Genomic DNA, 23,413 nt, shown 5'->3' with positions numbered 1-23,413 from the left:
TTGGGATTTGAATTTCAGCTCATATTCTGATTGGTTGTCAGACTCCCATGGGGCCATGCAGGGGCAACTCAGTGTAGGCTGTGCTGAGTGCCAGGCTTGGTTGAGCCTTGCCGGATGATGATGTAATGAAAGGGCTTTGGACAATTCCTATGATAGCTCTACCTGGAGTAGATCTTTGTTATGTAAAATAGACTGGCCCAGGCCAGAGTAACGGCCCATTAGCAAAGGTGTGGGGCTGAGTTTCTGCCTCTGAGTTTCTACTTTTCTTTTTAGGGGAAATATTCTGCCTTTTTAGCATATCTTAAAATATTTCATTTTCCTAGGAGATGGGTGGGTTTTAACTTCCAACATAATAAAGTAGCAGTTTGTGATGTGCTGGCTGCAGAGGTGACATTCAGCAGGTTCCGACCAGTTCTGGAGAACTGGTAGCGGAAATTTTGAGTAGTTTGGAGAACCGCAAATACCACTGGTCCCGCCCCCATCTATTCTCTGTCTCCTGAGTCCCAGCTGATTGACTAGGTCTTCTTTTGTTGCCCTGCACAGGAGAACGGAGCTGGAAAGTAGGTTAATGGGGTGGGGAGGGAATGGGGTTTTGCAGGATCCTTCCCCTAAAACTCCCACCAAGCCACGCCCACAGTACCAGTGGTAAAAAATGTTGAATCCCACTACTGGGTTGCTGCTAGAACAAAGCAAGGTTATGGCATGCACTTGAAAAGAGACCTGGAAGTTTGTAATTGTGGAGTCTGTTTGGCAAGAACAAAGAATGCTTATTCATGGCCATCTAGTCCAACCCCACCCCACCAAGGCAGGAGACCCTACACCATTTCTGACAGATGGCAGTTCTTGATTACCAACTGCTCATCCAGAGACCAAAGTTATGATGCAAATGAGAAAGTAGGTTTACAACTGGTCCTCAAACCTGCACCCATCCCAGTATCCCACAGCATGTGTGATCACCATCTGAGCACTTTGCAATCAGCATGCATTTATGATGGCTGCTGTGTCCACACACTCACAAGATTTGTAAGCTTCACTGATAGCTGAATGCAAGAAAAATCAATGAGGAAGCTGGCAGTAATTTGCAAGTTGTGATCATACTTAGTGCTTCACAATCTATTGTGTTTTGCTTAACAACTGCAGCTGAACTTACATCATGGCCTTGTGATGTTTCACTTAATAACTGTGTAGTTTATTGAAGGAGTTTCTGGTTCCAATTACAGTTATTAAGTGATGACTCCATGTATTCTCCTGTTGCCAGCTCTGACTTTTCCAAAAGAAATTCTGGCAAGAACTGGCACAAAGGAGAAATAATTGCAATCAGTCAAATTTATTCTGATTTAGCAATCTAAAAGCCATTCAAATGAATTGTTTTCTTGTCACTCCTATAACCCATTTATGACTAATGTCATTAGTCATAATAACTACATTAGTAGTTATTTCTGCTGTGTAGCCAAAGTCTAGGAATTAATCCCACCAAATCCCACCAAGCCGAAGAATACCACAAAGATCCTGAGGTCATTCTGCCACTTCTTCAAATACTGTTAGCATCAATTGTATATGGTAGTCCCAAATAAGTGTATGACAACATAGAGTTAAAACATGAACAGTTTATTGTTCTTACCATATTTAAAGCAATTTTATTTGGTCTTTTAATGAGCCCATAATCCCTTGTATTGGGGTGGAATTGGGGCAACTGAATGCAACTGTTTATTGGCCGGATGCCCTTCCTGTCACCAATGCAGAGTTCGCAGTAGATATATTCTCATTGTGCCAAGAGAGAGAGAAATTTCTGCCTCTAGCTAGGATCAAACTCACAGCCTCCTGATTGTGAGGCAATAGCTCCACCTCCAGGCCACTGCACCACTCTTTAACATACTTAAAGCAATGCATGTATTAAATATTGTAGCATACTGTGAGGTTATGAAAGGTTCTTCTAACTAGGCAGGACTGTCTTAACACATGGACCTGATGGGCACATGCCCATGGGCCCCACGAGCATAGGGCCCCCATACTAATCTGTATGTTAACCCTTCAATGCACCTTGTATAATATAAATTCAGCAACATATTTATTACATTTCACTGCATTTTAATTAATACTAACATGCAAATATATGTTTAATTTTATTGGCTAATTACATTTTTATTCCTGTGACTTGTCATCGTAGGACCCCCATACACTGCTTTGCCTGGGGCCCATAATGCTGTTCAGACAGCCCTGTAACTAGGCGTGAGAATAGGACACTAAAGCAAAATGATTTTTTTTCAGTTGAATTTTAAACTAGCTTCATTGTTGATTTGATTGTTGATTGCTAAATTGGGGACACATCCACATGTCTTAAGGTTATTTATTGCTTATTATACCATATGATTTGGCCTTGTCTCCTTCCTACCTCATCACTGAGGTGTCCTCACTGCATATTCATCTGATATGAGTGATGTTTCCCATCTTCTCCCTACACAATCCTTGCTACCATGGCTTAGTGCGCTTTGGCAGCAACCATGATGTTGACATAGTCATAGCTGGAATCTGTCCAGCTCCTCCCGGCTGCTTACTGCTGCAGTATACAAATCCATACTTTTCTGCCCTGGCAACTGCCTCTGAAATTTTCAAGAGTAAGTAGGGATTCCCTTGGCAAAAGTTGTTAAATTATTCCTTTAAAAATATTTACATGAATTTGGAATAATGCAAGTCCAATATTTTTCAAAGTGACCAGGGCTACCATTTTTACTGCATTAGGGTCAAGGAGCAAAAGGGAAATCAAGCTAAGAGAAATGGGGGGGAAGAGTCTACCTGTCACTATTTATCAGCAGGCCAGCTATCAGCTATTTTTAGATAGAGTAACAGAGATAGTGAGAAAGAGAACAAGCAAAAGAGCAAATGAGCAAGAGAGTGAGGCAAAGCAATAGAGCAAGTGGTAAATGAGACCCAGAGGGCATTCACAGAGTTTTTCCATCAAATGACAAAAGCAGCGTTGCACTATTGCAAAATAAACTCTACATATTCTATATGTGCATGCAATCTCACAGTGCACATCAAAAGGGCAGAGCTTGCATGCAATGGCACAACCCTGCTTTTATTATTTATTATTTGCCTCCCTTTGAGCTCCTTTGACAGATGCCTGTGTTGCTTCTGACAGAGTACCAGAGTGAAAGAATATGAAAGAAACAGCGGAATCCAAACAGTGAGAGAAAGAGCAAAAGACACAGTTTTTTTTTCCTTTTCCAGGAAGAAAACCAAAAGAGCAAAGAGTTTTAGCACAAACCAAGAGAGAGAAAGGTAGTTTGTTGGATGGGATGGAATGCTTCATGACCTCATCAATGAAACTAGTAATGATTTGGGGGTAAATCAGGAAAGCCCCCCCCCCCCAAAGCCTCCACCTACCCTGCAGACCAGATTTTGACAGATGGCTAAACCAGAGGTCTAATGATCTGTTAAAAATGCCCTCCCTCCCCAGATCTGCTTATGCTGGGAGAGCAGTTGGTGAATATTTTCCCCGCCATTGGGAAATCCACCAAGAATTTTTTTTTTGCACTATAGGAAAGTTGTCAAGAAAGTACCATCCCCTTGTCTTTTTCATGGTAAAGTAGAGATCTGGTAATTGGGACAGGGCAAATTACATGGGCATACTTTTGTGCCATCTCACAAGGCACTTAAACTGGGTGCATGGATGAGCCCCTTTTAGCTCTGGTGAGCTTTCTGACATATATACACACACAGAGAGAGCAATTTTACAAATGCACATTTGTAGGGCACCTCTGCTTTCAATACATTGCTTTTCTAAGGGACAACATAAAACATCAATAGGAAAATACTTTTCTTTTTCACCTTTTCCAAGCCTGATGTGGGTCAGATGACTATTAATTTTCAAAATTCCAGCTCTATTTGGCTTTGTGGTGGCTGGAAATGATAAGTGTTGCAACCCAGCATCCTGAAAGGAGAAGATGGAGCAGGTGTGGGGGAAGGAGACATGTCTCTAATGATTTACTATTCATGATAAAAATAAATTCTGCAATTGAATCCAGTGTTTCAAATTGATTTTATCTAGAATTGTTTTGGTCCACAGCTTTAGACAGCCAGCTTTTTGGAGAAAATAGTTCCATATAAATATATATGCAGTGTGCCATTTTGCAAACGTTAGAATTCAGCTCGTTAGGTTTCTCGGAATACAGCCTTCAATCTGGATTTCAGCGGGCCATCCATTGTATCGATTCTTACGATTGTCAGAATGAATTATCTGTTTAAAAAGATATATACAAATTGTAAATCAATGTATGGCTTTGTAATACAGTAAGAAAGGAAATATTTCTGTTACTTGCAAAACAAAGGATGCAGAAGGGCTTTAAATCACACCACAAAATATATCTTTCTGACAAATATATTGAACCAAATACCTAATTTAACTGTTTGGGGAGACAGAGTCTTAGCATAGGACAGGTTTTTCCACACAGATTTTTCAGTTAGTGATTTGTTCAAAACAAAACAAATCCTGCTCTTCTAAAGAATATCATTGTTAATCCCAGCCATGGAGGCAAAAAGAGAATACTTGTAAGCAGGGCCTAAGTGTTGGATGGAATAATCTGGCCCTCAGAGCTGCTGGGAGTTTATCATTCTGTTTTACAGCCTGATCTAAATAAAACTCAATGGCAGTTAAGCAAACAGGCACAGTTTCATTAAAAATCATCTTTTCATGTTACTGGCTCATCTATTGTTAAGTCTGGGCGGTGGGTCCCAAGGAGAGACGAGACTCGAAATAGTGACAACAGCTCTTTATTAGGAAACCAGATACTGAGACAAGACTCCCAGCCGAGGCAGCTCCTTTTATAGAGCTGGCTGCGGCTAGGCAGCCTATGACATGCTTTTGAGCTTGCTGCGCTTGGTTTTACCCAATCGCGGCAGCCGAATAAGAACCAATCAGAATGCTTAGTTTTGTCCAATCACGGCCCGGCTTTTCTGGACCAATAGGAATGCAGGCCTACAAGCCTGCTAGTATGGAACATCTATCACATGCAAAAACCACAGGATTGTACTCTTATTTGGGGGTTATTAGTTTAAATAATTCTTACCTTTTCCTTTTGTATATGTTCTGGTAGTTTAAAACCTTTGGCAGCTAAAAACACCCAGCCTGACCTAAACTTCAAATTCCATATTTCCTTACTTCCCAATTCTGCTATTACTTTTTTACTGTCCTCTTTTAACCTGGAAGAAATAAGAGAATAACTTGAATGTAGTCCTTTTGTGATTCAAAAGGAAAATCATGACCTATTATGACCTATTGTATATTCCTTCTTATACATAAGACAGAGCCACTTTCTGATTATCTAGGGCCAGAAAGAAGTTGTAGGATAGCTTTCTCAAAACTGGCTCCCTCTGGATGTGGTCATTATAGTTGAGAATTGTTAGTGTCATGGTATCAACAAGTATGGAGGAAACCCAGCTTGAAAACCCTGATCAAATATTAGAATTTATAATCCAGGATCAGATCTACCAGAGACTTTCAGATTCAAGAAATAAGAAGTCATGAAACTCAAGTACTTCACTCTTTTTACTCTCTCCTTCAAACTTGTGCAGATAAGCAAATTTATAAAGGATAAAACAAAAATATGCAAGAAATGATTTGGAATATTAACATTTTACATAATAAAATAACATTAATAACATTGCCCAATTAAAATTCTGCAGTTAGTAACCTTGTAGTGAATGGAGATGGAGTATATGTATTAGCAAATATCTCTGTGGAATTTACCATGTAATGTCAGTACTATTCAAAAATGGGAAGTCTTAGATATCCATTTGAAGCAATGGCTTTGGAGGAAAAGGCAGTGTTTAAAAGATTACCTAATTGTGTCATAGAAACAAGCTTCTAATTATGACAGAAAATCCATTGCAATGCATATTTGGCAAAACTGGAGAGTAAAACTGATCATAAATTGATAATTTTTGTCTATTTGTAAATTTGTAAGACGGAATAGAAGTCTAATTCTGTTTACTTACTTTGTACTTCCTTCATCATGGGTCACCATAAAGATTAGAGATTTCTGTGGAGCTTTGTTAATAAAATCAATCATTGGTCTAGAGAATTCTGTTGGTGGGGGAAAAAATCCCTTAGAGAAATATATTATAAATGAAACATTTTCCTATCAAAGCCTCAATTGTATTTCTTTCTGAGAAGTGAGATCCAAGACACCACATTTCAATTTCCACAGGTGGGAGAGCAATCTCTCCTTTCTCTTCCATACTCTCTTATTCCTTTTCCAGATAATTTGGAGACTCTCTAAATCAGGGATGGGTGAGAGGCCTTGATTTCATATATTTTCAATACAAACAATAACAAAAGAAGACAAAAGGTGTATAATTATGGCTTAATGTAACCCCTAGCATTTCCTATTTATATCCCAATGTTGGACCTAATTCCATGACTCACAAATTTGTGATGGGACATCACAATCCATTTTTTTGTCATTGCTTCTCCCTTTCCTCTCCCAAAATGCTTACATTAATTTATCATTTATTTAGAAATCATTTTTATATGGTCACCCATCACAGAGAATGTGATTCTGGGCAATATACATAAAACAATAAAATATCAATATTAAAATGCAATAACATTAAGAATATTGATATTATTTTAAAAGGCTAAGCAAGAACATTGAATAGGAGCTACCTCAGATGATCACTTTTACCTTGAAAACCCCCTATTGTGAGCTGACAAATACATCAACTTTGTATTGTACTGTAAGCCATAAAATAGGCATCTTACAGTTTTAAAACCCACGTAAATCTGATGTTTCTCAGACCCTCAGCCATGTCCATGTGTCATACTGTTCCAGCCTCACTCTGAAATATTCAGTTAACCCAAAATGGGTGCCTTCAGGGAATAAAAATTGAAGATGATGGGCAGAATTGAATCCTTGCTCTTTTTATCATGTTTGCACATACGAGGACAGAGTTTTGACCATGGCGTCATATCCCTTGACTTATTTTATCTTTTTCACACACACACACACACACACGTGGACACCCTTGGCCACCAAAATGTAAAACTGTAGGCAATTTAAAATAACATTAACATTGTTAGAGAGATTCCATTCCATGAAAAAATAGGAACATTTCATCAAATTCTTTTCCACTGAAGGCAAAGGAGTAACAGAGGAAATTCTTTCTAAAATAGAATTTTAGTTAAACATCCAAACAACTACAGAAAATTTAGAATAGTTTAAATAGTCTGCTCAAAATCATTGCAATATTCTGTTCTTCCTGTTCCTCACTTCTCTCTCTTTCAACATTTTGAGACTGATATGGGCTCCTATTCAAATATGCAGAAATGAATGGTGAGTACCCTTCTCTTTTCCTCCTCAGAGCTCTTTAATGGAGATGACAATAGCACTGAAAGTACACCTAGGAAAAGAATGCCAGGAAAATTTGCTCACCTCAATCATCTGTTCTACTGTGCCTCAGTAATGAGGCCAGATAAGCAACTGGTAGTTTTCCCAACGCTGGGCGGCAATCTACTAATCTCTTTCCTATAACAGTTAACAAGTAAATGATGATGATGAAATGATGTCCCATAAGTGAGGCAGGTTAGTTATATGGTCAGGAAACACTCCAAATCAAATATCCATGATGATGACCAAAAGTGCATGGTGGCAGATGTAATACATGTTACATGTATCATTCAGATATACTTCATCACAGAGATACCTTCTCATAAACTGGTGCTAAACATAAGCTAAGCTTCTTACCTCCTTCCCACATGTCAAAATAATTTGTAGCAGCAACTTTTCCAGTCTTATCTAAAAGAAACAACACACACATATATATATATTGAAAACTGGTGAGAAATACATAGAATAGAAAACTATTTTAGTGTTACGTCCAAAACGCTGCAAACTACATATTTAGTTTCTTTATAAGAGCTGGTAGGCAGCCTTAATAAGATGTTAAATTCCTGTGTTTGCAAAGTATAGATTTTGCTCATCTCCCCTTGGCTTTAACAATGAAAAAAATCCACTGATATATACAGTCTGACCAGAATACACTTGGTACTGTTGTTATTTATAAAATATAAGTCCTTTGATGAACAAACCTTTAAGCATGTAAAATGACAAAATGTGCTTCATGGTGTTACAATGATCTATTCAACTTTTTGTACTTATGTCATAATGTCACAACAAGTATATAAGGGGTAGAGTTTGCACTATGATATATATTTTGTCATGTGTTCCCTGTCCCTGGTCTCCCTTATTTTTATATGGATCCCAGTATTATAGAGCACATATCTGTCAGGACTCAACAACCAAGAAAAACACATAGAATTACTTCTGAACAGTTTCCTTTCTTGCTCCTCACCTATAGACAGAAATTGTGCCAAACTAAAACAACTATTTGCATTACTGTAGATATACATAGAGAATTGCTAGAAAGGAGCCTTCTTTTAATTTAACATTTTTATTAGGTTATAAGATAAAATACAAAAGTAAATAGGAAGATATAGTGGGGGGAAAGGGGGAGAGAAATGTGAGGAGAAGCTGAGGAAAAGAAAAGAAGAAATGTTGACTTTGACTCCTTCTGCTACAGTAAAAAAAAGCATTATCAAACCACAACTTTTTGTTTTTCCATAATAATATAAACTAGCCATTTCTATAGAAACATATGAATCTAACCGGTAAAACCCAAAATCAAAATTTCACTTTTTTTCACCTCAAGCACAAACTTCAGAAGCTATCTTCAGGTGGAAACAAAGGTACTTATATTCTTTCCTTTAACCAAAACAATCAATTTAAGCCATTTCTGCCAACTTCATCAACTTCTGTAGCCATCCATCCATAGTGGGAATCAAAGTATCCTTCCATTTTTGTGCCTATAATAGTCTTGTTTCTGTCAACATGCATAAGATCAAAGTTCCGTTTTTTTTTTTCTCCAAGTCTTTTTCCATTAAACCCAAAAGAAAAGTTTCTGGTTTCAGTTTTATTTTCGTTAGAAGAATTTTCTGTATTATAATATGAATCTTACTCCAAAACTTCTTCGCTTTATCACATGTCCACCAGCTAAGGAGGAGTCCTCTTAACTCGCTTTCTCCTGATGAAGCTATCTTTGCTTTTTTTTTTTTTTTGCCTTCTGGAATGCAGCCCCTTCCTCCTGGGAATCAGACTACATTCTACCACAGTATCTTATTTGAATCTTGGTCAAATAAAACAATTATTATTCTTCCTTTTACTTCTAACAGGCCTAATATTTTGTTCATTCTAATATTTAGGATTTGATTTCTCCTCCATTTCTTATTTGTCCCATTGCAAAATGTTCTTCCAAGCCTTAACAAGCCCTTTTTGTAAATCCAGTAGAAAAAGTGTGCAGGTCATTCTCTTAGTGTGTCTTTTGTATTTTCTTTTAAAATTTTAAACCTCAGCCGGTATTTTTATAGATCTAATAAACTATCTTTTTCTAAATAATTGTCTTGGCCTGTCAGTTGTGAATCATCTTTTAATACAATCTCTATCTTATCAGAAAAAGATTATTCTACAAAGGATATTTCTTCAATAACATCTTTTGGACAAAGTCTATCCATAGAAGCAGACATTATTACTGACATTGTTACTATCATGGCTACTATTTTCTCATTTCATTCTTCAAAAGTCTCCATCAATATTTTTATTGTTACAATGTTTTGCATTAATTTATGGATTTGTATATCTTTCTTCTACTAAAATCTTTAGTTCCCTCTTGGATCCTGGTTTTAAAACCATGAAACTATTTATATATGCTGTGACTTGTAAAAACCATAACATAATCTATTTCTCACAAAAAGCTGTTGTACTTTAAATTAAGTCCAATGTCAAAAAAGTTTCAATATTCCAAGTTTACATGGACCCTTAGTTCATTTATAATTTTCCAAGATCAAAACTTATTTTTTTATTTATTTTTTTCTGTTTATTTCAGATTCTTTAAATTCTTATGCTTATAATTGAAGCTTTCTTTCATTCATGATTAAAGGCTCTCAGTGTTTTCAAACTTATCATTCCAAAAAGCCTCTAATACCTTAGAAGTAATTAATGAGCAATTTTTGAAAGAGATTACAAAGTGAAATTTGCAAATTTAGTGTCTTTTTAAAGTTTCTGCCACAGTTGTGAACAACATTGCTGATCCTGTTGCCTCCCAAATCACTCAAATCCACAGAAAACTCTTATTCTACAGCCGTGATGGTGAACCTATGGCATGCATGCCAGAAGAGACATGCAGAGCCATTGCTGCTAACATGCAAGCCATCTCCTGGAACAGATTCACTGCACATGCGTGTGCCTCCCGACAGCCAGCTGATTGTGGGGTATCTGCCACGCATGTGCAGGGGGCGGGGCATGCGCAGGAGATGAATGCGCAGAGGTGTGTGGCATGTGCAAGGGTCATGTGCGCATGCGCAGAAGGCAGGGGGTGCACACATTGCATTATGGGTGCAGGCGTGCATGCACGCACTTTCGGCACACGGCGATGAAAAAGTTAGCCATCACTGACCTACAGTCTCCTCTCAGGGAACAACTGTCCAAGATCACATATGAATGATCTCCCATCCTCTATCCAGAAAAGTGCCAAGGAACTGGTTTCTTGGTTTTTGCTGTAATCTTTGGCTCTGCTTTTGCAGAACTGTCATCAAATCAACATACCTCCCCAAGAAGCCCTAGCTTTTTAAAAAAGAAAGATATAGATGCTTATTTAATGGTATCTGTCAATGAAATATATTTCTCTTCTGAAATTCCTTTGTACATCTCACATCTTCTTAGAAAGTCAGATGTTTGGAAAGTGAAGAAAACATATGCTAATGAAAGCTTGCATGAAATTAGTTATAGTTCCTAGGTTATAGGTTTTTACTTACAGTCTACAATAGCAATATTTATTCCTCTTCCAGCATTTCCTTCTTGTTCACTTATGATTCTGAAATTGAAATAAATAGGCAGTATCAATATAGGATAGGCCTTTTCCTATAGTATCAATTATAGCAAGTTAATTGTTGTGTGACTTCATATTTTAGATAATTATTTTAATAGCATGATGGAAGCTTCAGAACACATGAATTTAAAGAAAGGCTTTGCCTTAAAAGGCTTGGCTAGGTGAATGTTTAAAGCTATGGTTTAAAGCTATGGTTTAATCATCATTGGTGAGTTATAGGAATCATAAAACTCTACCTCCGATCTCCTCCATTCTAGAGAGCTGGGGTTTTATCTTCCAGAATTTATAGTGAGAATAACTATTGAATGTCAAATTATCTTAGTTATTTGGAATGTCAACATGGCCTTAACTACTTACAATTTATCTTCAAAACAGATTTTGGGAAATCTCTCCTTCCCACCTCCACTGAGCATGCGGTAAGCATAAGTCCCAGGCAAACATGGAGACCAGTGGTCACATTTCTGTCTTTTGGGGGCTGGCACTATAATAGAGAACAGAGAAGTAATCTTTGAGGCTACACATTTGCAACTGAATCTTAATAGCTATAAACAGGAAATTAATTTGTTTGAGCAATATCTGTTCATTTTATTTTCATTATTGTAGATCTTTTAGAAAAGCTGCAATGGTCAAGATCTTGACACTATAATTATGTTTAAAAGGCTATTGGTGTAATATAACAACTAAAACTTAGTATACCAATGATTGAACAGTAAAAAAAATCAGATTGATTCTAAACATAAAGAAGAAATAGACTTTTTTAAAAAAATTAAAAACATAAATAAAGTAGAGATGTCATATATTAAGGAACCTCTGGTAACAGAAGATGAAATTGGACCATCACTGTTGGAAGGCTGTAGGAAATGATAGAAATATATTTACAGAAATATAGCAAGCAGTAGGTTTAAACCAAACAGTGCTAGAAAATTTGGAAAACAACACAATTTTTAACAGGATAAAAATTCGTATCCAGTACATAATGTATCATATTTTGGATACATTATGTTCAACCAGGCAAGGGACAACAAAGGAAACAGAGGAAATAACAGAACGATCAGAAGAAAAAACAGACCAGATAAAGCAACAAGAAGAAGCAAGGAAAGAGAAGACAAGAAAGACTTATGAAGCAAATCAGGAACAATATAGATTAAGAGACCAAAAAAGGGGGAAATGAATAAAAAGAAATACATTTTTAAAGAGAAGATAGGGGCTTGGTCAGACCCCCTGGAGAGATGGCAGCAAAAGATAGTAGTGATTTTTACATAATAAAATAACATTATTACTAACATTGCCTGGTGATTTGTATTCATCAAGATCAGGCAGGTGTTCTCTTATCATTTTTTTTGCTTATTTTAACTTTTATTTCTAGTCTGCCTTTTAAAATTATGTTTTTGATAGGTTGGGCTATAGTTTCTTTTTGCCTGAAGACCGGTGCAAAAAATGAGTCTGCTTTCTCTCTGTTGCCTATTACTTCCTTGCTGTTTTCTCTTTTTAGTGGACTGACTGCTTCCTTGATGTTTTTTCTAGATATTTATATGTTGGAAGAAATTTGTTTATTATCTTTGATTTTTGTTGCAACTCTTTGTGCATTTTGAGCCTTTGCTTTCCTGACTTCGTCTTCGCAGGTTGTGGCTATCTGCTGATATTCTGCCTTAGTTATGTGTCCTTCTTTCAGTTTTTTTGTACTTGTCCTTTTTCTCTGTCAGTTAGTTTATTAGAGAGATCTTTGTACAGCCATACTGGTTTCTTCTTGTATTTCTTGTTTTTCTTTCTCATTGGTATTGTGCTGGATTGGACTTTTATGATCATATTTTTCAGAATTTCCCAAGCTTCTTGGGTTGTTTTCATCTTTAGGGTTTCATCCAAGGAATCTTTCCCAAGTTTTCTCTGAGTTTGTTAAAATCAGCTCTTTTAAAATCTAGGATTCTGGTATTATGTTCTATTACTTGTGTTTGCATTTTGTTGAATTCTAGTACGACATGATCACTCTCACCCAAGATTCCTGCAGTTCCAACTCTCTCTATCACTTCTTCTTTGTTTTTAAGAATTAAGTCCAGTATGGCTGTCCCTCTAGTTCCCTCCTCTACCTTTTAGACAACAAAGTTGTCAGCGAGGTTGGTCAGGAACCTATTCAATTTCTCACTTGGTGTGGAATTAGTCTTTCAATTGATGTCAGGGTAATTGAAGTCCCCCATTACTATTGTAGTGTGTTTCCTACATACATTTGTTAGTTGGTTGGCAAAAAGTATATCTATTTTTTCTGCTTGGTTGGGTGGCCTGTAGTATACACCTATGGCAATGTCATTCTTTTTTTTTTTTTTATATTGACTCATATGCATTCTAGGAAGTTTTGTCTTATTATTCACAGTGTTAATTTTGAATATCTAACATTGCTATCTGATGGTGTGCCACAAGTTTTTATTTTATTTTAGGTTTTCTTGAACATTTTCAACTGATCTTTTTCTTTTTCTGATCTGTATCTTTTTCAACAGTTAATGTTTGTATTTGTCTATTGGCATTTTTAAAAATAATTTTTCAATTTAACTTTTTGGATACAATTGTGTTTATTTCCTTAGTTTATCTTTTTATCTTCCCAGGAAAACAATGTATTCCTCCTAACCGCGATTTACTCTTCTTTTCCTAAACATTCATGCTGTAACCCAACTGCAAAAATCCAGATGGCTACAGTACAAAATTGGAGCTTTAACTGCACTGTTTCAGCTGTCTTAATTTTTCACTCTTTGGAGTTGGGTCAATATTTGCATTGCAAGCTGAGTTTACTAAGAAGTATAAGTGTCTCTTTAGCAAAACAAAGCACTACCTGACAAATCAAAAACTAGCAAGAATATAAATGATATAGTGCTATTAAGCTGCAACATCTGTAAATATGTACTTCCTGCCTTCATCTTCCATTTCCTGCTACGTCTTGTCCTTGAAAAGATGCAGCTAATGAAATGTAGTGAAGGTGGGTAGGGCTATGTCAATACATCTGCTTGCTTTAACTAAACATGAATTGCATATGTGGGCAGACAATGCTCAAAGATTTCAGAAACCAAAGGAGACAATGAACCTACATTAATCCATAGTCTCGTCATCTAAATCTGGGATAGCATAAAAGGACACAGTCATTTTTTGGCAAATACAAAAATGAAAACTGAGTGCATATTAAACATATATATTGGAAATGTGATCACTTACTGGAAATTTTTGGCTTTTCTGGAAGCAACTGGTTAAATGTGGATACTAATGGATCTTGAGGTACGAGATATGCCAATACTGTCCCCAAATACCAAGCGCAGACAGATGCAAAGATAAAACCTCCAAATTTTATAAAATCTGAAAAAATATAACAAAACAGGTTAAAATAATTAAATAAGGCAAGAAGAAAAAATGGCAATGAATTGATGCATGAATATATTGAATGATATATTCTCAGTAGAATTATTATTGGTATGCTAATTCATAAGCAGAGAATGCATAAAATAGCTTAAATTAACATGATGTTTAATTGATGCAGCTTAATTAAATATAGCTGTATCTAGCCTCTGAGCAACCCAATTAGAAACGTATTGTGATGACCCAGGGCATGACAGAAAAATAACAAAGTCACGAAAGTAGAATAAATTCCCTTTAATGCCTCCAACTTGGCCCCAATGTCCAATTATCCTCGGCTGGATAACAAACTCTTCAAAAAACAGTCTACGAAAGGCAGAAATGCAGTCCGAATCCAAAGTAAAGATAATTAGAAATTTAAAAAAAAACCAACACAAACCACACTGAGGATGTGATCAACACAGCAGGCCAGGATGATAAATTGCAGACTTTCAAAGGATAATGCAGCACCCACAGTTGGGAGGATGCCAAAACCCAGATAAGGCTTGACCAAGATAATGCACGCTTTGCTTCTAGCAAGAAGCTGTGTGCAAACACCCCATTTATATGCTGTTCTCCCAGCTGCAACCAATGAAAGGGATCAGGGCCTTCTTCTCTCTCACAAGCCACGTTGCTCCATTCTCCGTCCCTCCCTGCATGCCCTAGGATGAAGAGGGGATGGCCCTGGGTCTTCCTCTGAATCCCCAGCCGGACTGTGCCTTTCCCCCATTTCCTCCACAGCCACTGGAGCCACATTTCCACTCCCTATCAGCTGCTCAATTTTCCTGTTCAGAATCAGGCTCCAACAAGGGCATGACAGGTATTGATTTTATTAATTTTTTCTTCAGTGAATATATGAATCTAGACCAAGTCCAAAAACTTCAGCAAAATATCCTTTTGTATATAGGGTTGCACTCTTGCTCCTGTATAAAATACTTAGAATGCTAGTTTTAGTTAATAAAAAAAGAAAATGCCCATTGTTAATAAGGCCTTTTAAAACCAATGTTTCCAAGCAGCTGAAATATAAAGTCTGGAATTGAGCAAGTAGAGCTGGTATCATCTCAGTTAAAACAGACTTAAAATTAAACAGGGCTGTGACAATAATCAAAAATTTTAAGGTCAGCTAGGTGTAAAAAGCAGTAAATTATTTATATTTTTGAGACCAATCACAACAAGGAATAATGTAGGGATCAACAAGGCTTTTTTTTTTTGTAAAAATTTTATTTGGGTTTTCACAAAACATAATATAAATAAAATATCTTTTTTTGAGAATAGCATGGTTCCGGGTTATCACTTCTCCATACAGACAAAAAGTCAATTTCATATTCATCTTTGTGTTCTATTCCATATCTTATTACTATTTTTACATTTTCTCAATAATTTTTCCCTTCCCTTAGTTTTCTCAACCTTGCTTTTAATTATCTCATTCCTTTCTAAATTCAATTATATATCTCTTTTTCTATGTTTCAATATCTTTCTAATCATTATGTTTATACTGTTGTCTGTCCTGTTTCAATTTCATATTTTCTTTTCTCATTAAACAATATTTTCCCCTGTAGTTACTGATTGGAGTATAACACCTTTGTATCTTTTAATTTTTGTCCATTCAACTCTTAAACTTCAATTTATGCCTTTACAATGATAACATTCAATATAACACATAACTAACTTCCAGTCGAATTCTGCTTGGTACATTCTTAAAATACACACTAGGTTCTTAAAGAGAAAGTATGTATGTATGTATGTATGTATGTATGTATGTATATATATATATATATATATATATATATATATATATATATATATATATATATATATATATAACAATAATAAATAGAATACTTATTCTATTCCAATTCAGCTCTATCATTAACGTTACTTATAATCTTTAACATCTTTAACATTTCTTTTCAATGGGGTATCATACTTCCTTAGGAACACTTATAACATTTCCATAATTTTTCCATATTTCTTTCATATTCTTCACTTACATTTTTATAATAATTAAAATGTTCCCATCCTTTCCTAATTTCATTCTCTTATTGTCTTTAATTTATTAACAAACATTCCATTATATTACAATGAGTATTTTTAACATTTTAATCACACTTGTTTCATATTTTCTAAGTTAATTTCTATTTCTAATATAACAATACTATCTTATGTACCCTTGAAGAATCCCTCTTTCAATTAAATTTTCACCCATTATCTCTATGTCTTCTAAATAGGTTTATACCTTTAATCCTTGTATGTTTTCCCTGTTTCTCTATGTCCTGTTTCTGTCCTTTATAACTTCTTTTCCTTTCCCTCTTCCCCCTCTTCTTCTCCCTCCCCTTTTTGACCCCTTGTCTCTCTAATTCTAATTCTCTCTTCTGTAATCCTCTCTTCTGTTTCTTCCTAATGTTGTAATTACTTTTCAAACTATTCTCTTTTTTGGGTTGTTTTTTCAGATCTTAAATTTTCCACTCTCTTTCCTCCCTTTCCTTTTCTTTCCCCACATAGAATTACTTGGTCATTGAAGATGGCTTCTTTGTCCCCCCCCCCCCCTTGTTGTTCTAGGGGCATTTCTTGTTGTTTCTCATAGTTCAGGATCTCCATTTCTAAAAATTGAAATACAAAGCCAAAAAACCCTCTTCCTTCCTGAGCATCTCCTTTCTGTTTTTTTGGGACTTCCGGTTTGAGCTTCTTCGGTGACAGACTGAGATCCGCAATGGTGCGTGGTTTTGAACTGTGCTTGCCGCTGGAGCACCTCGAGCCGTCTGGTTTTGGGGCTAAGCCACCCCATAGAGGTGGTGAAGAGGGGGGAGACCACCAGCAGGGTCAAGGAGAGCTGCATCTCTCCTCCCCAGCTGGCCACTACTCCCTTTCCTGAAGGTGGTTGCAGCGGTGATCAGAAATGGCCACTTCAAAGAAGAACTCGACCGGAAAAGAATGTGCAGGAGGAAGATAAGAAAAGAAAGTTTTGGCTGACTGGGTCGAACAGAAAAAGCAACAACATAAGGTACCCTGGAATTTGAACTATAAAGAATAACATTGCTCCCAAAGAAGATTTTGAAGTGGTGAATGAGAGAGGGAAGGGAAAGGATTTGTTTTTGTTTTTTTCTTTCCTTCCCCATATTGACAACTAAGTGATTTAAGTAAGAAACTGACAAAAATCCACTTTGACATTAACAGGCTGAAAATAAAATGTCAAAGGGATAATAAAGACTTCTGGATTTTCAAAAAACCTTTAAAAGAAGGAAAGGAGAGAAAAGGAAAAAACAAAAGGGTGGGCTCTGGAAAAATGGAGGAGACCACCTGGAAGTAAAAGGAATTAACAATGAAACTTTAACAAGATTCCTAAAAGATACATTCCAACTGAAACTTTGTAACAAGATAATAGAACCCCAGGAAGACAAAGTGGAAAAAAGAAACAAGAAGAAACAGCTTTGGATTATTTGGATTACTTGGTGATTTTTGGATTTTTGGTTATTGGATCTAAAGGACTAAAATCAATCGGGTGGTTGTTTAAAAGTTTTTAAAATGGTATCACTCTTGGAAGAACTGGGGATCAACAAAGCTTATAGTATAATAAATGTGTGAATCAGCAAGGTCTTTGTTGTTTATTCTGAAAAATCAGAAAAAATAAATTATCAGGCTTTATGATGCTATCAAAATCAACGCCTGAAAAATCAACACACACACAAAGCTGTTAGTGAAACAGCAAGCTATTTTCAGGCACAGTCCAAGATTGACATAAAACAATCCAGCCAAAGTTCAGTTCTTTATTTGCTCAGACCATATATATAAAATCTTGCCAGAATAAATCTATACCACAGGTGTCAAACCCACAGCCTGTAGGCTGAATGTGCCACACACTGGGTACACCCATCCCCGGTTTAGCAAAGAGCATAAAAGTCATGATACGTCATGTGACAACAATGCGATATCACAAGCTTGACATCTGTGACCTATACCAGTGGTTGTCAACTGGTGGGCCCTGGCCCACTGGTGGTCCATGAGAAAATTTTGGTGGTCTGCAGGGAAATGTCACCCCAGAGCATCCCCCAAAGCAATTAATCAAGGCTGCGTGGGAGCAAGGTTGCACCACCCATATGGCCTGCAGGAACACAAGGCTTGCATCACTTGCATTGGGAATATCACAAGGTAGTGAGGGGAAGGGGGAAAGGGTGGGGGCGGGGGAACTTGCCTGGCCACAGGGCTGATTCTTTCCACTTCTTTCTTCTTCTACTTTTGGCTACATGCAAGGAAAGCAGCAAAAGTCTTTCTCTCCCCCAAATTCCACCCGGAGAGAAAGAAATACTTCTGCTGCTTCTGCTGCTTTCCTCTCTCTCCCCCTCTCTGAAAACTGAGCTGGAAACAGTATCCTGCGATCCCAAATAAAGAACGATTGATCAGTAAGAAAACAGGGTGGGGAATTTTCCTGCAGACTTTTTTTGGGATTTTCCCAGTGTTTCTGTCTGCAGACAGAGGCCCTGGGAAAATCCCCCCAAAAGGCTGCAGAAAAATCTCTCACCCCATTTTCCTACTGATCACAGAATACCACCACCCCCTCTTCCTGAGAACTAGTGGTCCGTGGGTTTTAAAATTATGAGTTTGGTGGTCCGTGAGGTCTAAAAGGTTGGCGACCCCGACCCATACTATTCTACCCTTGGATGATTCTAGGGAATATATATATAGAGAGAATATATATATTCTGAGAAGCACAGAGCCAAAGACACAAGCCGGAAGATGATGAATGAGACTTCATCTAAACGTTGCCTAGATACTTCCAATTTTACGTGGGAGAAAACCCAAATAACCAAAGATCCACATATAAATACCCGCAAGAACCTCAGAAAACAAATATAAATATATGTGTGTGTGTGTGTGTTTGTGTGTGTGTGTCTATATATATATAGAGACACACACACACACACACACATATATATATATATACACACACACACACACACACACACACACACACATAAATGGATCTTTGGTTATTTGGGTTTTCTCCCACGTAAAATTGGAAGTATCTAGGCGACGTTTTGATGAAGTCTCATTCATCATCTTCAGGCTTGTGTCTTTACTCTGAGAAGCGCAAAGCCGAAGACATATATATATATATATATATATATATATATATATATATATATATATATATATATATATATATATATATATATATATATATATATATATGGTATTCAGCTTTGTTTGGGTATTTTCCCACATCATTATAGTTGTGCTTTTAAAGTTGTAGCAACGTTTCAGCAGAATCTCATCTGCCATCATCAGGCTTCTGTATTGTCTTCGTCTGTGAGTCAGACTTTCACAGCCGTTTCAGTTTTAAATTTGGGGCTAGCCTACTGCTGTGCCAGAATGTTTTTTTCTTAATCCTGATTGGTTGGGAGTCTTGGTCTGTGTTTATTGGTCTTGGACTTTGCTGTGTTCTGCTTGATTGGTGTTTCTAATATCTCCTGTCTGTTTTGTGGCTTTTTTTGTCTTGATTGGCTGGCAACATTGTGTTCCTGTATTGGAGGCTTTTAATGCAACTTGGCTCTGAGTAAATGGACGGCTATCATTTATTAGGAAGCTAGATTTCATCTGGGTGTCTGGTTGGGGTGTGTTTGAGCTGGAGGTATCAGGTGGGATCTGTTTGTGCCCAGGTGTTTGCCTGGCTTGTGGTGTGGAGATTTTTTTGTTTGAGAGTGCAGGCTTCCAGATAATTTGACAATCTGGTGGAATCATCTCTTCTATTCATGCTTTCAGGTCTTTTTTCAATCTCTATGGCTTCTCTGATAATTTTGTGGCTGGGGTTTTCTATAGTGGCTAGGGTTTTGGTGCCATTGAAGTCGATGCTATGACCTGTTGCTTTCATGTGTTGGACTAGTGAGGAAGTGTGTTCCAGCTTTTTGACTGCATTTTTCTGTTCATCCAGGCGGGTACTTATTCTTCTAAGCCATAGAGACTGAAGAAAGACCTCAAAAACTTAAGAAAACATATATATATACACATATATATACACATATATACATATACATATACACATATACATATACACATACATACATACATACATACATACATGAATTACCATCTCAGATCTTTGGTTTGATGAAGCTTGATGCTCATTGTAAGGTTTCTTTGTTTCCAAGGATTTGAGATTTAATGGTATAGCAAATCTGTACACAAAGCTTTATTGTGGCATATATCTTTCCCATAAACAGACTATTGGTCTTGATTCCGTCCTCCATACAACTTCTACCTTCCTCCAAAAGTTCTTGTACTGACCGGGATGAAATGTTGCCTCAGTGTGGTTGCTCTTTTTTGTTTGTTTGTTCATTTCCAAACTCTGCAATTAAGCAGTGTTGTTTCTGAGCATTCTAAAAGCTTAAGGTCTAGGCAGTTGACTGATAGTCATGTTGCCTATATTAGCTTTCAGTCTTAACAAATTGCCTCCATTTTCTGATTGCCATTTTCTTATCTTCTATAAACCCATCCACAATCTTAGCTTTTTCTTTTGTAGACTGGGGTGAGGCTACCTCTTGACATCAGCACATTCCTGGAAATGCCAGGTTATAGTTCAATTTATCAGGCAGCTAGAATGCTGCCATGACTGCTTGCATGTAATTGTGAATGAATGTACGAATGAATGAGCCCATTTCTTAAGTTTCTGGGTCCTTTGGCAAAAAGCATGAGCTATGATACTGAGCCTTAGGAAAGTGGAAGGCTTTCTGGCTGCAGCTGCTTTTTCCAAACATAGACTCCAACTCTATCTTCATTCCCTCGCACCTATGGATATGGAAATAATAGCACCAAGTGTGGGTAGATCATATATTGGGTGCATGTACATATCAATATCTTTCTCTTAGATGAGTATATTTCAACTTATTAAGAGTGTGGCAGGTGAAAAAACCTGAAGGGGCTACATAGCAGCTTGAGACTTCAGAGCTGTTTTCTCCTATGTCTCTGGCATTCTATCTTCTATTCTTTTGAGTGTACAAACATTATTCCCTACACATTTCCCCACAACTATCCCTTGAACACGATTAGCAGTCATTCTTTAAATACAGCGCTGTGTCATAGCATTTGCCTCATCCCTAGCAGACAGTTCATTTGCATTTGCCTAATGTTAAAATGGTATTCTCCATCATCTCCTGACAAAAGTTTTGTTTTATGCCTGATTTCTGATGCTTCCATAACTATGATATAGTTAGGAAGTGAGTTCTTTCTAGTTCCTATTGGCTGCTTGTGGCAGCTACAAGTACCTAGTCTCCACCTCCTACCACCCTTAGTTCCTGGAAACAACAACCTTGATAAGTTATATTGCAGGAGAATATTATATTGCATTTTGTGTAACAGACTTTGGATAAATTGTATATAATATTACAAGCCCTACCTTTCCTTTCTGACTCACTCTCCTTTTAATCTCTTTTGTTAAAACATATTCTATTAAGCCATTAATTTAGCATTCAACATTTTACAACAGCTTTCATGACAAAGCACCTTCCTTGAACTACAGATCCTACCACTCACAGCTAATATGCTCAAACCACAGAGTATATACTCAGCACCCTCAAATGTGATTGTATATTACACCCATCTCTACGAAGGGACTGCAATTATTTTCAATTTACTCTGCACTGTACTCATCCAAGATCCATCCAAACAGGATTCATTGGCTTAAAATATTTTGTTCTGCTGTGGAGGAATAGTAGATGTTGACAGCAGGAGTTATTAAGCAACCAGATATCTGAATACATTTCCGGATGTAAAATAAGGCACTATTATGTTTTCTGGACTGTGTTCGGTGTTATTAAATCAAGCATATGAAGTAAAAGTACTATATTTTGTTAGACATAAGAAACATAGTAGGTAGGAACTGATTTCTATAGTACTGAAAAATACTATTTTGAGGTAGGGAACAATCCCTTTCCTTTCTTACAAAATTTGCCATGATAAAAATCAGATAATCTGTTTGAAGGAGGAATGTTCTATAATTATAAACAAAATACATCACAGGATATATTAGAACTGTTTCTCTGTCATGCATATAAGACTTAATGCATTCAGAGATAGGTTATCCTTTCTGAACTAGAGAAATGATCAGACTGCCCCTAAGTTCTTGGCTGAGCTGTAGCTGCTATGAATTGAGAAACAAAAGTTTGGTGCCTACTCCAGCACATGGGAGCCATTTTACTTTATATTAATCTAATATATTTGATATATTAGTAAACATGGAGGGAAAGGCCAAGTAAAGCTCTGTTATATAAAAAAAAATCCCCAAACAAACAGCAAAAAAAGTCAGCTCTCTTAGGAATGCTGCTTGGAGCAACAAGAAAAGGAGAAAAAGACAAGTTTTGATATAGGGCAAAAAAGGTTTGTAAAGAATACTCACTCTTGCAGTTGGTTCGCATCAGCATCATTTTTGTAAACTCATAGGGCTCTTCAAAACTCTCTTTGGCCAGCTGCAAATCTTGGTAGCAATTTCAGCCTACTGCAGAATATTGCTTTTTTCTCTCTTAGCTGGAGGGGAAAAGCTGGGAACATATTACTGCTGCACCTGGCCACTTCCTAATCACACCCTGTTACAACTGAAGGTAAGCAAACGGAGGGCCGTCCTCCAAAGTGGTGAAGAAAGAAGGCTGATTGATGGAAAAATGAACTGCCTGAATGTTGCATAATGTTGCTGGGGACTTTTAACCTTTCCCATCAACCAAGCTGTTCTACCTGGAGAACAAGTTCTAAAATAAACTTAGCAAATAAAGGGAAATCGTTACACTTTAATCATTTGGAAAGAAGTGCCAGCTGGTATGATAAGCCTTGTGGTCTTCAGATTACAATGCAAGTATAAATGCTGGCTTGTGGCTTGCTTCTTGGTAAATGTTCAGAAGCATTTTTTTTTCATCCTGTTAATTAAAAAAAACTTGCTATGTATAAACTCATACGAAGTTAACTAATGATTTCTCTGACTTCTCTACTACTGCACATTTTCTTTGAAGGAATTGGACTATGTATTTTTCTTCTCTCAACAAATAATTTTAAATCCAGAGTATAGCACAAATATAAGACAGGATGGTTAATGGTTTTATAAAACTCAGCTAATTTATTATATCCT

General features: G+C 36.8%; 1 protein-coding gene across 1 annotated transcript; it reads right to left on the bottom strand.

The window, feature by feature from the left end:
- Positions 1 to 2,772: 2,772 nt before the first annotated feature.
- FAM3B (FAM3 metabolism regulating signaling molecule B) lies at positions 2,773 to 23,028 on the bottom strand. The gene is made up of 8 exons (XM_026713675.2): positions 22,694 to 23,028; positions 14,134 to 14,271; positions 11,296 to 11,419; positions 10,865 to 10,923; positions 7,743 to 7,793; positions 5,995 to 6,082; positions 5,067 to 5,199; positions 2,773 to 4,237 (listed from the first exon to the last, which is right to left on the bottom strand). The coding sequence occupies exons 1-8, from the start codon at positions 22,719 to 22,721 to the stop codon at positions 4,145 to 4,147; spliced, it is 714 nt and encodes a 237-aa protein (XP_026569460.1). The 5' UTR covers positions 22,722 to 23,028; the 3' UTR covers positions 2,773 to 4,144.
- Between the last annotated feature and the right edge of the window lie 385 nt (positions 23,029 to 23,413).

Source organism: Pseudonaja textilis, chromosome 7, assembly GCF_049901715.1.
Source record: "Pseudonaja textilis isolate UNSWEBS1 chromosome 7, rPseTex1.2, whole genome shotgun sequence".
NCBI classification, from domain to species: domain Eukaryota; kingdom Metazoa; phylum Chordata; class Lepidosauria; order Squamata; family Elapidae; genus Pseudonaja; species Pseudonaja textilis.
This window is presented reverse-complemented; position numbering and strand designations above follow the sequence as displayed.